Genomic DNA, 16,326 nt, shown 5'->3' with positions numbered 1-16,326 from the left:
CTGTCCAGGGGATTTCTCTGGCAAGAATACAGGAAGTGGGTTACCATTTCCTTCTCCAAGGAATCGTCCCAACCCAGGGACCAAACCCAAGTCTCCTATGTCCCCTGCATTGGCAGGTGGATTCCTTACTAACTGCACCGCCTGAGAAGCCCCCCGAGAGTATTTATTCTTGCATAAATACTCTAGTCTCATCTGAGGTGGATCAGTCGAGCTCATCAGCAACCATAAAACCAGGAAGACTCAGAGAATCACCCTTCCCACAAATGTCCTCATAATTACTTCTAAACCCACCTTCTTTTCTAATAAAACAACTGTTTGTCCATAAAAGAGCACAGCTTGGATTCCCTAGTCAGTAATTAACAGATAACATTTACTGAGTACTTCCTACATGCCTGTCATTGTGCAAACTACTTTACGTGGGTGATACCATTTTGACCAAGCATAGCCTCCAGAGTGGGTACTATTATTAAGTCCATGTTATTGACCCCCCCCCCAAAAAAAAAAAAAAATCTAGAGCTTAGAAAGGCTAAGTAACTTACCCAAGTCTAAATAGCTGGTATTAGCAGATCTGAGAGACCCTCTGACCCCTGACTCCCCAACCATTCTTCCCCTGCTACATGGGAAAGGAGTTTAAGATAAGTCAAATAATATCTGACACTCTAAACAGCCTACTGTTACTGCTAAGTCACTTCAGTCGTGTCCGTCTCTGTGCGACTCCATAAACGGCAGCTCACCAGACTACCCCGTCCCTGGGATTCTCCAGGCAAGAATACTGGAGTGGGTTGCCATTTCCTTCTCCAATGCATGAGAGTGAAAAGTGAAAGTGAAGTCACTCAGTTGTGTCTGACTCTTCGCGACCCCATGGACTGCTCCAAGGGATTTTCCAGGCAAGAGTTCTGGAGTGGGTTGCCACTGCCTTCTCCACTAAACAGCCTAGTGTGAATCATATTTATCCCACAAATAAATGCCTATACTGGATCATTAAAATACCAGTTTCCCTGCTTAGGACTGAAATATCATGTTTGTGTAGAAACACTGGTTATCACATGCTGATAAAACATCTAAATTGGGCATTAATGGGGAAAAGAAGGCAAATTAACCAGTTCTTAGTAAATTCAGCTCTTTATGAAGACCTATTTCTTCAGGCTGCATGCACACTACTATATTAAAAAATATTTTAAAATACTAAAAAATAAAAGGCTCTCATAGAACAGTCAAATGTCCGACACGTGATTTGGAAATGTCCAGCAAGAACTCCCTTGTTCAGTAAAGAAGGCAGAAGGAGAATCTAATAGAGGAATAAAGAAATTAAGGAAGATCAATAAGCAAAGGTAAGCAGATAATGAAAATACTATTAAAATGACAGCATTTTCAACAAGATTGTTTATCTGGAGTTCATTTAGGAAAAAAAAAATGTTAAGAAAACCAACTGGTTGCAGAGGAAGACCAGGGGAGATGCATGTGGTTGTGAATCCTTGGTGTGTGACTGGTTCACGTGCTGTGCTGTGTGTGCTGTGCTTAGTCGCTCAGTCGTGTCCGACTCTTTGCCACCCCATGGACTGTAGCCCGCCAGGCTCCTCTGTCCATGGAGATTCTCCAGGCGAGAATACTGGAGTGAGTTGCCATGCCCTCCTCCAGCGGATCTGCCCAACCCCCAACCCAGGGATCAAACCCAGATCTCCTGCATGGCAGGCGGATTCTTTACCATCTGAGTCACCAGGGAAGCCCTGGTTCATAGGCCCTTATTATTGAGATGAAAAGTGTCTAAAAAGGTTGTAAACTTCCCCAGTCAAACCCAAACTCCAGATGTGCTAAGCGAAGAGAACAAGGGCCTAAAAGTCTACAGACCAAGGTTCTGATCATTCTGGTCATACCAATAATTCAAGACCTAGAGTAACTGATCTGGCCTCTTTGGATTCAGTTTTCTCATGCACAGAAATAATAATCATCTAGTAAAAGAAAAACTTGTGTTATTGCTCTGAGGACCATGAGAGATTATAGATATGAAAATGCCCAATAAAACTGTTCAGGTTCACTGCAAAATGAGTATTATATGTGTTACTACCAGTGTACTGCAGAATGAGTGCAGGTTGATTTAATGCTGAGAAAGTGAAGAGCAAGGAGGCACATGCAGGTGGGAAGAATAATCTAAATGTTGACTGGTTTATATTATTACTGGAGCCCATCTGCAACGCAACTATTAACTATCGATATTATAGTATTATGGTATTAGCAGGCCTGTTAACAATCAAAAGACAATACAAAGCACCCAGCTAAGTGATCCAGACTACAACTTGATACAGCAAATTCCTGAACATCCACAGTTAAAAAAAAGCAGCAGCAACAGCACTGGAACAGATACTGGAATTCAAGAAGATGCTCAAAAAATCAATGTCTTCATGGCTCTGGACTGTTTTATATGATACGTCTTTCGTTATGCTTAGATTTGACTCATACACTTAATCTTTAGCCCCACTGAGGGCAGAAGAAGATCTAGGAGTGTGTGATTATCTTGTTCTTCCTATCCACAAAAGGTTTAAAACATGCCAGAATGACTCCCTCATGTGGACACTGCCATGCAAATAAAAAAGAGATGAATGTCCCCAGCTATATAATAACAAATCAAAGCTAAAGAGCAATATGATCACTGGTTATGGGGTCCCACTTGTATTTCTCTGTTCATTGGTTTGTTTAACTTAACTCTCTGTAATTCATGTCTATCAGTAGAAGAGATACTTGGATACATATTTCTATCCATTCTATGTCTAAATAGAAAGCTTTGAGAACATTTAGCACTGAGGCAGTTCTCGTTGACAAACATTTGTCACAATAGATTTGAACATAGATCTTGAATTCATTAATTTGCAATGCTCCAGATGAGGAAAGTAACCTCTGTCTACTCTTGAGCCAAAGAAGACACCTGTACTACAAAACCTTATCTGGAACATAATTCCCAGTCTGGCTGTGTCTGTACTTGGTAACCAACGATGGAGGACACACCTCTCATTTTCTCTTGAGACACAAAAAACGTATCTTGATTTGCTGTGAACGAACGTAATTGTTTTTAACTTCTCATTATTCTAACTAAAATATGATAACTGAATCCACCCTTTCATAATAGAATTCCTAGCACTGGATTTGATTTAAATTGTACTGAATTTATATAAATTCTAAACACAAAAGCTCCTTTGTAAAATTGCAAAATTAAGAGGCTCTGTGTATTGTGAATGAATGAGGTTTCCATAAAACTACAGATACCCACGTCATTTGTGAACTGAATACTTTGAATAAAGCCTTATGATTACATACATTTTTGAAAGGAATAAAATATTTTCATTCTGAAAACATATTCTCTAGGAGCAATTAATTATTCAGATCTTAAAGACGGAGAGGAAGAACCTTCTGAAGCAGGAATTTAACCTGCAAATTTAGGTATTTGAACCTAAAAGAATAGGTCAAGAACACATTACTGACAGTTTGAGTTATTGCCACTGATCACAAGGGTTTTCCATAACTAGCTCCCTTGGGGCTTCTCTGGCTCAAACCATAAAGAATCTGTCTGCAACGCATAAGACCTGGGTTCAATCCTTGGGTCGGGAAGATCCCCTGGAAAAGGGAATCACTACCCACTCCTGTATTCTTGCCTGCAGAACTCCATGGACAGGGGAGCCTGGTGGGATACAGTCCATGGTGTGGCAAAGAGTTGGACACAGCTGTGCAACCAACACACATACACACACAAGGGTTTTCCGTAATAAGACCCAGAGTTTGCATGGAAATGAATGGAATCATCTGGACAACATTAACTCCTGCCATGGACTGACTTTTGGGTTAAAAGAGGCCTGGAGAAATGCTGAAAGGAGAAAAGACCAGCAAATGTGTAGGATTCAGAAGGGGGAGGGTGGTGCAGGGGCAACAGCTCTCTTCCAGAGCACTTCACTTTCTCTTCTTCATCCCACAAGGAAAATTCATCAGCTGAAATCATGCTTGCTGCATGTGGATAAAAGGAGTCATGTGATGCACTAAGTGTTCCAGGAAGATTAATCTGTCAGCACTGGGGCTGATGGATTGACAGAGAGAAAAAGAGAGACAAGAGGCGATGACAAGAACACAATACAGAAGAGGAGGCAAGGATGGATTTGGGGAGAAACGTCAAGACTTAATATGTGACTACTTATAGACAGAAGATGAAGGAGAGAAAAGAGTCAACGATGACTCCCAAGGTTCACTCTCAGGTGGCTGAGAAAACAGTGGTACCACTGAGAAACATGAGCAAGGCAGCCAGGACAGCTCTGGCCCTGTGCGACTTTACCCTCAGCCTGGGTGATGCCACCAACGCCGGGCAAAAGTGAAGGTGAAGTCGCTCAGTCGTGTCCAACTCTTTGCAACCCCATGGACGGTAGCCTACCAGGCTCCTCCGTCCATGGGATTTTCCAGGCAAGAATACTGGAGTGGGTTCCCATTTCCTTCTCCAGGAGATCTTCCAGACCCAGGGACTGAACCCAGGTCTCCAGCATTGTAGGCAGACGCTTTACCATCTGAGCCACCAGGGAAGTCCCTGGGCAAAGCCAATGAGCAAATAAATGCTCCTTATTATTTTATGACTGGCTTTGGAGAGGACAGTTACTTGGCTGACAAAGATCTGCCTAATCAAAGCTATGGTTTTTCCAATAATCATGTATGGATGTGAGAGTTGGACCATAAAGAAGGCTGAGCGTCAAAGAATTGATGCTTTTGAACTGTGTTGTTGGAGAAGACTCTGGAGAGTCCCTTGGACTGCAAGGAGATCACACCAGTTAATCCTAAAGGAAATCAACTCTGATAATTCATTGAAAGGACTGATGCTGAAGATGAAGCTCCAGTACTTTGGCCAGTTGATGCAAAGAACGGACTCATTAGAAAAGACCCTGATGCTGGGAAAAATAGAAGGCAGGAGGAGAAGGGGACGACAAAGGATGAGATGGTTGGATGGCATCAGTGACTCAATGGACATGAGTTTGAGCAAGCTCCGGGAAATGGTGAAGGACAGGGAAGCCTGGCGAGCTGCAGTCCATGGGGTGGCAAAGAGTCAGGCCTTACTGAGAGACTGAACACTGACAACAACAAAAGAGACAACAGTGGCCTATAATCTGTTAACAAAACCTGAGAGTAAGTGAAGACAGAATGACACAGTAGTTATATAGTTATCAGGAAGGAGCCAACCCAGGAACAGAAAGAGTGGAAAATATAATGTAGGGACACAGGATGAAGCAAGACTTTGAAGGGCATGACTTACCGTGGAAAGCATGTGTGCTAAGTCACTTCAGTCATGTCCAACTCAGTCATGTGCAACCCTAAGGACCATAGCCCACAGACTCCTCTCTGCATGGGATTCTCCACCCCATGGAGTGGGTTACTATGCCCTCCTCCAAGGGATCTTCCCAACCCATGGATCAAACCTGCATCTCTTGCATCTCCTGCATTGGGAGGTGGGTTCTTTACCACGAGTGCCACCTGGGAAATCCTACCATGGAAAGCACTGTGGCTATCAAATCAAACCAAGGTGAAATGATCAAAAATGGTTCAGACTTTGTGGGAGAGAAGAATCAAAGACTAGGGTCCAAACTCAAACTCCTCCAAGTGCCCAGCAAGTAAGAGAAGGACAGGTAGGTATTTGGCAGCAAGGATGGGGCTGGGGGGCACTGAAACAGCACTCACCCACCCCATCTAAAGAGAAGCCACAGTAGGTAAGTTACTCCCACCCAAGACCATAGGCCCAATCTTCCAGTTCGCCAAGAGCAACCACCCCACCCACGATTCTCTACCACATGTGCCATTTCATCTTCTTCAAGCACTTGTCAATACCTGAAATCTTTGCGCTGTTGTTGCTACTGTGTTTACAGTCTGTCTCCTCCCACTGGAAGGCAAGTTCCCTAAGGAGCCAAGAACTGGCCTTCAACGTTCAACCAGTCACACGCTCACCTCTGGACTTGTCAAAACTGAACCATTTGACACAAAATAAATTAAAATGCTTGATCTCTTCACAGTCTTCATAGCCTTTCCCCTTGGCCACCTGCCATGCCCAACACACCCAAGTCTCTCTCCAGCCTGGCCTCTGGAAAGGGTAAGACCTGGGTTTGAATCCTGACTCTGTCAGCCATGCACTAGCTGTTTGTACTACTACTAATAATTCTCAACTATTGCCTCTATAAACATGTCCATTACCGGATTTCCGAAGGAATTAAGTGAGTCTTTTTTAAGTTGACTCTGAATGTAATGAGCTTCCCTTGTGGTTCAGCAGTAAAGAATCTGCCTGCCAATTCAGGAGACGCGAGTTTGCTCCCTAGGTTGGGAAGATCCTCTGGAGAAGGAAATGGCAACCCACTCAGTATTCTTGTCTGAGAAATCCCATGGACAGAGAAACCTGGGGGGACTACAGTCCTTGGGGTTGCACCAAAAATTGGACATACCTTAGCAACTAAACAGCAACATGAATGCAATGATAACACCTGTTTCTTTTAAATCTCCCACAGTCGGATTTCCCCTTCTCACACTCACCTCACTTCTCTCCCCAAAGCTGCTGACTGTGGGCCCCTCTGCACCTCTCCATTCTCTCCATCTCCTGAAAACTTGTCTCCTAGTTGGTCTCTAGGACCAGCTCCATCATTTCTTCCTGGCTGAGGTTTCCTCTGACTTTCCTGAGTCCCTGCAGCCCTTTCTTCCTACAATCAGCAATACTCTGAGAGGAACCACACACACACCGCCAGCTGCCTTGTTGCTGATGTCCAGCAAGTCAGAGCAAAGGGAGGGACTGAGTAGTTCTCTTCCTTGCTTTTCCCAAAGTCAAAACAGGCATTAACCCAATGGAACTGAACACCTCACAGATGTATATCTGATTGACTGGAAACTTATATGAGTGGACACCTTGGGCTCCACCATTGAGAATTAACCAGTTGCAATGACAAAATCTCCCACACAGTCAGCTCGTGATTATCCACATTAACGGTGAATGACAGGGACAGGAATAATCTAAGAACTGTTAATACAAATATTCTCACAATTTTAGGTAATATAAGTGCAATTTATGCAGTGCTAATAACTCGAGACCAAAATTCTGTCTCTGGCTGCTCTGTCACCGTGCCAAAAATACTTAACAGTAACTTCAGGCTCTTTTGAATGTCAATTTAATTATAACATGAAATTTCACAGAAAGCACTGCGCTCTTTCTAACAGAGGAGTGTTCAACCATCAGTTCATTAAACAGATATTTACTGACAGCCTATTATATGCCAGGCATTATAAGGAAAACCATTACAGGCCTGAATTCTGTGTATTACAATTTTGTAATGACTGCTTAGGAAGACCTAGAAAATGTGGGAAGGCCACTGAGGCCAATACCAAAGTCGGTTTTACCAAATAACCTAGTAGCGGTCACACTATTAGTTCTGAGGACACTGTATTTGTTTCCACTGTCCCACACCCAGAGCAATGGAGCAGCTGGCTTCTGGATGGTCAAGAAATGTGGAACCAGCCTTGTCCTGAAGCAGAGCAGGCAGTAACAATAACCATGGAGATCTAAAGCCACTTAAACCTTTCTAGTCACCCTGGGGTGGTGGGAATAGGTGTGACAAAAAACAACTTTTGTTTTTCTGGGTTATTGCTGGGGCATTTTACAGAATGAAAATCCTGCTCACACCCAGGGTCTGGACATTTAGATAAAAATTTGACTTTGGGATTCCCACCAAAAGTCCCTCTTTGCTTTCCACAGATGCCTTCAAAATAATCACTTAGTGACTAAGACTCAGCACTTTCAAAGCACAAGGGGCCTGAGTTCAATTCCTGGTCAAGGAACTAGATCCCGCATGCCTCAGCTAAGACTTCGTGCAGCCAAATAAAAAATATTAAAATAATAATAATAATAATCACTTAGAGGTAAGCCTGGGAACAGTTAGTGACCTCTGACTCAATCACCTTATAAGTGATAGGTGCTTGCTACCCTCTCTATCTTTTGTTCACTGATGACCTGGGACAATGGACTTTCCTTCCCCACCTCCTTCTCATTCACTGCCCCACAACCCTTTCTAGGATCTGTAAGTAATAATCTTGTGACTCTGCTTCCTTTGCACGGTATACTGAAACTGTGCTTTCAATCCAAATGACTTAATTGATTACACTTCCCTGAAGTGGGAGCCTGGATGCTGAGGATCCAGCCTGATCCTCCAGAGGATATTCCTGACTTGGTGGCTCTGACAGTAAAGAATTTGCCTGCAATGTGGGAGACCCAGGTTCGATCTCTGGGCTAGGAAGATTCCCCTGGAGAAGAGCATGGCATCCCACTCCAATATTCTTGCCTGAAGAATCCCAAGAACAGAGGAGCCCAGTGAGCAACAGTCCATACAGTTGCAATGAGTCAGACATGGCTGAGCAACTAACACTTTCAACACAGCAGGGAAGGTAACAAAAAACTGAGCCAAGGAGATGACTTTCATCTTCCCCCAGAACCTGTGCTGTCCATAATGTACCCGTTCCATCCCTTCCCAACTGCAAGAGAAAAGAATCCTAAAAAAGTAGGATTCAAGGCAAGTATTTTGACTAAAGGCAAGTTTCAGGAAAGGATTTGAAGGGGAGCAGAATATACTATCCCAAAATATGCCTCTTTGGCATAAACATTATTTTAGGCTGGTTATTTTTAAGAAACACCAGACACAGGAGAAGCTCTGTAAACCAAGCAGAAGTTACTCTTTTGTAAGAGACATTTATATGTATAAGAAATCTCTATTTATAAGGTGTTTCCCTCTCCATACCGGAAAGAGGAAGATGCTCAAAGACGCCAGAAACACTTAATCAGCGTAAAAGGCAACAATTTAAATCTGCATACAATCTTACCCTCGTTTACTGTGCTTTTCCTGACAGCCTCCCATCAGTGGCTCCCCAGTCCCCAACAGCTGATCTTCAGCAGGACAGTTATTTAAGCTGACGGCTGGGCGATTTCAAAGTTACTCAGTTTTATTCCGTCTCTCCCATGCACACAGAAGACATACACATTATTAAACACAACTATTACCTATTGATATTATAGTGTTATGGTGTTAAACTTCTATTTTTCTATTAACCTGTCTTTAATCACAGGGTGTGTCTCAGCCAAGAATCTTGAAAAGTAGAAGAAAAATTCTTTTTCTTCCTCTACAGATTCATTAACTTTCTCAGAAACAGATCTCATAGGATTATCTATTAATTAATTAATTTATTTATTTATCTAAATGGATTATTTTCCTTTTCAAATGTATATTTTATCAATAAACTGAATGAATGGTTGATAAAATGCTTGTGTTTAGTAATCATAAATTCCATTTATGCTTATAAAAGTCTCTACAAGTAAAGAAAAGTCTTGATAACACAGCAAAACTATGTTTCCAATTCAGACCCTATTACTTCCACATGGTGGTAAACTAACTTCCTAGTTAGTAAGAAAAAAATTACAATAAATCATCAGAAAATAATGCTGTCTCTAAAAACACTTGAATTTGGGTAAATTCCAAAAATCAAGGAATATTACTAGTTAGGTCTGAGGTAAGCAAGTTTCCAGTCCGCCCTGAACCATCTAGGTTTAGGCCAATTATCCTGGCATAATTACCAGGTGCACCTATTTTCACTCTCAAAAAATGTCACAGTTTGGACGGTGAGTTACACAAAACCCTATCTAGAGATAAAAGGATTCCTAAACCATCTTTGACAGAGAAAACTTTAAGATTTTCAAAAACACTAGTGTTAACAGCAGTGCTTTGCACAGTCTGCTTTTAAACTTACTGATTTTGAAAGAGTTAACAAACATTGTAACTTTCACAGCTGTAAAGTAGTAGCGCCTGGTCAACTCTGAATATTTAGGAAGTAAATACGGAGCTCTGCCTTGCAATCTATATCTGGAAATCTCCCTCTCCACCTCTATCCCCCAATCTAGGGACCCAGGAGAATGGCACAGTGATTCAGCATTTCTAAGACATTCATTAAAATATGCTTGAGTGCAATGAAATCAGGGGAGGAAAAAAGGTGCAAAATACACAGATATTAAAATCAAAACTTCTTATAAAAGCAAAAATAAGGAAATTGTATACTTTCTCTCTTACTGAAGCATTTGAAAGCTGCTGGATTGACATGCATCTCCCATCACTATGTTAGGTAAGTCAGCCAAAGATCTAGCAGAAAACATATGGAACACTGTTTGTCAACGAGTTCGAGAGACGCTTCAAAACAGAAGCACAGGGGAAATCACAGGACACAAAGGGAAATTTCAGCGAAACCACCATACAGGAAGAACACTGCTTACACCTGTCCAAGAGCACTGTTTGGAATCTTGCTGACCTCGTTTTTGCATCTCCTAGAAGACAGACCATGTCTTGTTCATCCTTGTTCTCCTTATCTCTTATCTCTGAATCTTTAGCATACTACTTTGCACATGAGAACAGTGCTACAAATACTTCTTGAGTCAAACTAATAAGTAGAAAATGTTTTCAAATGTAATTTTTGGATAAACATCTGTTTTGAAGATAGGAGAAACTCAACCACCAAGAGCGGTGGAAATAGAGGTAACATCCTTCCAAAAGCAAGTATGTGCTCCACAGTGAGAAATCTACTCCTCTGCATGTGTACATGAGTGCATGCATGCTAAGTTGCTTCAGTCATGTCCAACTCTTTATGACCCTATGGACCCTACGGAGCCTGCTAGGTTTCTCTGTCCATGGGATTCTCCAGGCAAGAATACTGGAGCAGGTTGCCATGCCCTCCTCCAGGGGATCTTCCCAACCCAGGGATCAAACTTACATCTCTTCGTCTCCTGCATTGGCAGGTGGGTTCTTTACCACTATCACCATCTGGGAAACCCGTTCCTCTATATGAGCGGTGGGTAAAGTTTTAACAACCTCATTATCATAAAACTTCTGATATATTGTAGTCAAACCAAGTCCCACCAAACAAAGACAGGAGTCAGCCATAGCCAACAATACCTCAGTTGTTTAAAAAAAAAAAAAGTTCCCCTAAAGTTTTCTTCATCTCAACTCAAGAGAACTTCTTTAAAATAGACTTTCTGGCCATTTTTTTTTTCTTCCTCCAGCACCCTATGCAAAAGGCACTGGTGAGTTTGAGAACTTGTCACCAAACTATAGAAGATCTTATTAATTAGTAGGAAAACCATAAAATTGGCCTCAGTGTCTCTATCAAGAGGAACTTTTTCTTCCTTGAAGACTCACCCACTCCTCCTACCAACAAGACAAATGGGTAGACAAGATCCAGGAGTCAACCCATCAAGTTACATACAAGCAGCTGGGAAAAGGGCTGTGAGTATAGAGACCCCTGCACCTCAGCTAAGGTGGGGAGCAGCCACTTCACAACAACGTGAAGCAAAGTTAACTTCTCCAATAACATCTTATATGAAGGATGCATTTTCTCAGAAACCTGACCTGTAAATATTAAATATTCAGGCCCCTTGAATTTTATGTTGGTGGTTTTACAGTCACGGAAAGTCATCTGATGGCCTTAAATGTCTAACTCCCCATTTGGAAAATGGGAATAAATAGTTACCTAAATTTTAGAAAACTAAGGAAAGTAATGATGCAAACCATCTACTTTCCTTAAGTTCCAGATGTTTAGAAAATGACTGCTCTTCTCAACTGAACAAGTATAATCTGTAGGTGTTCAGAACCACTTCCCCCACAATGTGTCACTTTTGCATCAGGATTATTTTGAGCTAAAGGTGCAATCAAGACCCTGCAAGTTCAAGAGAAGCCACTGCTCCTCCCTTAACAACTCAGAAGAATTTAAATTGAGGATTTTTCCCAGAAAAGATTTATTACCAGAGATAAATTTTAGCTAAGTGGCCCCATCTATATGGCCAGCAAACATCTAATTACCAACCATCCACTCTTTTTATCATCTTATGAATGACCCTCCTGTCCCTGGAAGCTCCAGGGCCCTATGCCATTCCTTAGCTTAAGATGGTATATATGCCTCATTTTATCTTTCCGTCTCTGACCCTCTCAGGTATGCAGGGGCCTCAGACCCGCACATGTATACATATGAAAGTAAATTTCATTTTCTCTTGTTAATCAAACTCATGTCAATTTAATATTTGGACCAGCGAGAAGAACCTAGAAAGCTAGAAGAAAGTTTTCTTCCTCCCTGACAAGTCCAAAGTAAAATATTTAACACAGAAACTCTATTTTCTGTTGCTAATAAAGAAAAAGGCACTGATAATCCATTATAGAAATCTGCTTGGGGTCCAAAATATTATTAACTCAAATAATGACTAGCAAGCAGGAAAAAAAAAAGATTCCTTAAACTCTTTGAATATTATGCACCTTCATCTTCCACTGAATGCTTTTTTAAAAATATCAGTGACACTTTCTGAACCAAAGTAAAGCAACTGCTCACAATGAACAAGACAGATAAAGTCTTGAACTGATTTCTGAGTTACATAAATTGTTTGTTTATATTCACCATAATCCTTCAATATGTCATATTATTTACCTACTGAAAATATAACCCGAAAAAAAGTATTGACTAACTAAAGAAATAGGTTGTTTAAACTTAATGACTCGATTTCTAAGTGAAAGTGTAGATGCGAAATCTACGGCCCAACAGCTTCTTATAGCAATTTTCTGGGTGCAGACTGAAAGCAGTTTTCATCATGGGAGGTAGAATACTGCACCCTTACATAAAGCCTCACAGATAAAAGTCAGGACTATCAACATATTGGTTTAACTACTGTTCAGTGTTCAATGCACCTACAAGAAAAATGGACCACATTTCAGCTGTTAAACTTATAAGGCCTTAAGAAAATTCCAATTTCAGTTTAGAGTCAGAAAGGAAAGAGAAACAGCAACCCTATCCAAGTAGATTCCAGGTGAAATCCCTTCAGCTTCTCCCCTATCATTAATTGGTTTCCTAATAAAATGCTGCAGTAAAATTTGTAAAATCAGATTCTGGCAGAAAATCAAATCAAAGGACAACTCTTCACAGCAGCCACTTTTGCATACCCAGTCCCTGCCTACCTTGTTATGTTTTTGCTGGTGTCTTGCCTTTGTGTCAAGAACATGGTAAGGGCTCTCCGAGTCTTGGTTGATGTAATATATGAGTCTTGAAGGCAGGGTGATTTCTTTCTGCATTGCATGGCTGGAACTGCTATTACTGCTGCTATTCTGTTGCAATGTGTTGTTCTCATCTGCCAGGACTCCCAATTTTTTTTCTGCAGTTTCATTCCAATACGGAGCTGGGGTGGGGGGGAGGACACAAACATAGACAAACACACAAGTACCCTATCAATACATAAGTACTACAATGCATTTTTTCCATTAATTGCAAAACCAAAGTTTTCTACTTAAAAGCATATAAGGAGTAGAGACACAGGAAAGCAAGTAATTGCCACAATGAAATGGTCTGGATAGGTTAATAGCCAATAAGGCATATACAACAATGTACTGTTTATAGTCTTAAATCTATATGTCTAAATATGTGGGTGGGCGAGAATGGACTTGAAGGTAGGGTCATTAAACAAACATGCTCAGTGGTTCTTGACCCTCATCTCCACCCTTTCGCCTTCTGCAGAAGCTCAATGGGACTCCGACTAGCAGTATCCCACCTGAGAGCTAAGAATACTCCTAAGATAACTTGAGTGTTGAATTCTTGAACACTGAATGTTGATTGACTCATTAAACAAAATGGACAATTCCTTTTTCTTTTAACTTTGAGATGAGAAAAAACCCTTTGCCAGAAAGGGATGCAGAGGCTGGCCGCTTTCCAATTTCATTTTCCTGCTTTGGCCAGGCTTCTGCTCTCACTGGTTTTCCGTCATCAATGTAGTGAACATTACATTATCTTAATTGTTCATGATAATAATAAGCATTTTGAGAAATCACAAGCCAAAGGTTTAGAGCCCCGGTTTCCCTCCCCCACCTATAATTCCAACAGCAGTGAATAAACCCACTAGGCAATCTAAAAAGATACATTAGCACGGTTCTCATCACATCTTCCCGCATTCGCGTTCAGGCTCCACCACCCGAGAAAAAAACTTGCTCCCTCGCTGCATCTCCCGTCCACCGGTCTCCCCAAGTTGCACAGAAATCAATTAGAGACCCCGCATCCACTAAATACCTTCCGGCAGTAATTTAGTGACTGCAACAAAAAATGGACTTCAAAAAGTGAACTGGAGTGAACGCGGGTTTGAGAATGAGAGAGGTGGACAGGCAGGGAGGCTTGGAAAGGCCGAGCCCTGGACGTGTCCGGAGCGCACGGTCCCGCGCGCCCTTCGCTTTCTTCTGCAGGGCCCGTTGGGCAAGGCAATGCAAAGGGCACCGGGGCCATACCCACCGCTGGGTGCAGCAGCCCCCCAGGCGCGGGGCCGGGACGAGGCGGCGAGTGGAGGCAGCAGGAAAAGGACGAGGAGGAGGCAGCAGGGAGGCGCGCGGGCCAGGGCGCGGATGGGCGCCGGGGCGGCGGAGCCGCCGCTGGGGCCGCTGGAGGCTCGGGCAAGGCTGCAGCCCGCCAGGGGTGGCCGCCGGGAGCTGTTGCCGGGTGGCTTCATGGCTCATAGCTCCCGGGCGCCGCTTGGTGTGGCCAGCAAGAGCGCGGGTCTAGGCTGCAGGGGAGGCTGCGGGTGGAGCCGGTCACGCCGGCTCGTCGCGCATGGTGCGGCCGCGGACAGGGGGTCCAGGCTAGGGGCTGGGCGGCGCCCCCTCCCTTGCTCGCCTCTCAGCCCCTCCCCGGGCGGCCGCTGAAGAGTCCGGGGGTTCCCAGTCGCTCCGCCAACTTGGAGCCTCCCCAGATGCTCCGCCCTCCCTGCGGCGGGCGCGGCAGCTCCAGCGACTGCGGGGGCTGAGGATGCTGAGGCTGCGCGCGGCCCCGAGTGGCGCGGGCGTGCTCCACGCCCTCGAGAGCGCGCGAGCGCGGCTCCGCGTCCCGATGCCGATGCCGATGCTGATGCTGGTGCTGATGCTGTTCCCTGGCACGGGACGCACTGCGCATGCTTTATTTTGGAAGAAAAAGAAGAGATGGGGGGGGGGGGCGGCAGCAGAGTGATGCAACATCAAAGGTGATGGTGGCACCTCCAGAGGTGGGGGCGGGGGAGAGAGGACGCTGGCAGTCAGGGATTAGCCAGAGGAAAAAAAGAGTGTCAGGATTTCCAAGGCAAAAGGATATGGAGGAAACAACCACCCAGAGAAATCGACCTGCCTTTTCCACCGCCCAGACCTTACATACCCGCTCCTAGTCCAACCTCCTCCTTCTAGTGTAAAACTTAGGCCAAGCCTTTCCTTCTCAATCCTTTATTTATTTCCTTCCTGCAAATATATGTAAGGGATTGCAGCCGGGAAGGTAAAAATAGCGCTGCTCCTCATTCAGCTCCCCGGCAGCGCCGGGGGGACTAAGACTGGGAAGCACGCTGGCGCGTAGCGGGCTGGCTGTCCCGAGAACGCCCAGAGGCCTTGCAGAGTTGGACCTTGGGTGCAGGGATCCCCCAACTGGGCCCTCCGCCCTGGCCTCTGTCGCCCGACTAGTGCCCAGGAGCTTTGTGGAAAGCAGATGGAACTCAAAGGTTCAGAAAGGATGGCTGGATGTACTAGGGAAGGATTTAGAAATTCTGGCGGGGAATAAATAAAGAGATTAGAAACCGACCGTGTGGCAGCTATCTTGGGAAATCTAGCATTTGTCAACCCTGTGGGTGGGCATGCATCGGAGAGGACGCATTTCAGATTTTGAGATCTGAAATGACTTCTGTAGAGAAAAAGAGATTTCTCTCTCACCGCTGTAAAAAATACGGAGGAAAAAATAAATGCCTGAATTGAATGGATTAGCAGCCACTAAATCCGATGGTTTCCGGTTAGGGCCTGTGGCAGATTTCGGCCCCCAGCTCCCATAATACAAGCACTCATTTATTCCCGCTCCAGATGACAGTCTGAGTAATAACAATAGTGTTTTTCTCCGTTACTTGTATTTTAAATGGAGATAATAACGTCTACTTTGGGGGATCAAGAATTCCACAATTTAAAAAAAAAAAAGATGTGTAAAATAGATTTTTTTTTTTTTTAATGATGTGTTAGGGTTAGTTGGAAGCCACTGTATAGCATAGGGAGTCCCACTCAGTACTCTCTGTTGACCTAGAGGGGTGGGATGGGGGAACAGTAGGAGGCTCAAGAGGGAGGGGATCTGTGTATACATACAGCTGATTCATGTCCTACAGCAGAAACTAAAACAACATTGTAAAGCAATTATACGCCAATTAAAATAATAATAATAAAAAAAAAGATGTGGATATATTGCACCATTCAGGACTCTGTGTTAGCTGTCTTCTCCACTTTCACT

The 16,326-nt window shown here is 43.5% G+C and overlaps 1 protein-coding gene across 4 annotated transcripts in view; it reads right to left on the bottom strand.

Annotated features, from left to right (window-relative positions):
* ADAM23 (ADAM metallopeptidase domain 23) overlaps nt 1-14,904 on the bottom strand; it is a 189,371-nt gene extending 174,467 nt beyond the window's left edge. For all 4 annotated transcript variants that reach the window (XM_069578117.1, XM_069578121.1, XM_069578119.1 and 1 more), the window contains exons 1-2: nt 14,338-14,904; nt 13,023-13,240 (exon numbers count right to left, since the gene is read on the bottom strand). In XM_069578117.1, coding sequence (XP_069434218.1) covers nt 13,023-13,240; nt 14,338-14,551 — 432 coding nt within the window. In that variant the 5' untranslated portion in view covers nt 14,552-14,904. The remainder of the gene's footprint in view (nt 1-13,022; nt 13,241-14,337) is intronic.
* Nucleotides 14,905-16,326: the final 1,422 nt, after the last annotated feature.

This window comes from Ovis canadensis, chromosome 2 (assembly GCF_042477335.2).
Source record: "Ovis canadensis isolate MfBH-ARS-UI-01 breed Bighorn chromosome 2, ARS-UI_OviCan_v2, whole genome shotgun sequence".
NCBI lineage: Eukaryota > Metazoa > Chordata > Mammalia > Artiodactyla > Bovidae > Ovis > Ovis canadensis.
Note: the sequence above shows the minus strand (reverse complement) of the source record. Positions and strands in the feature narration are given on the sequence as shown.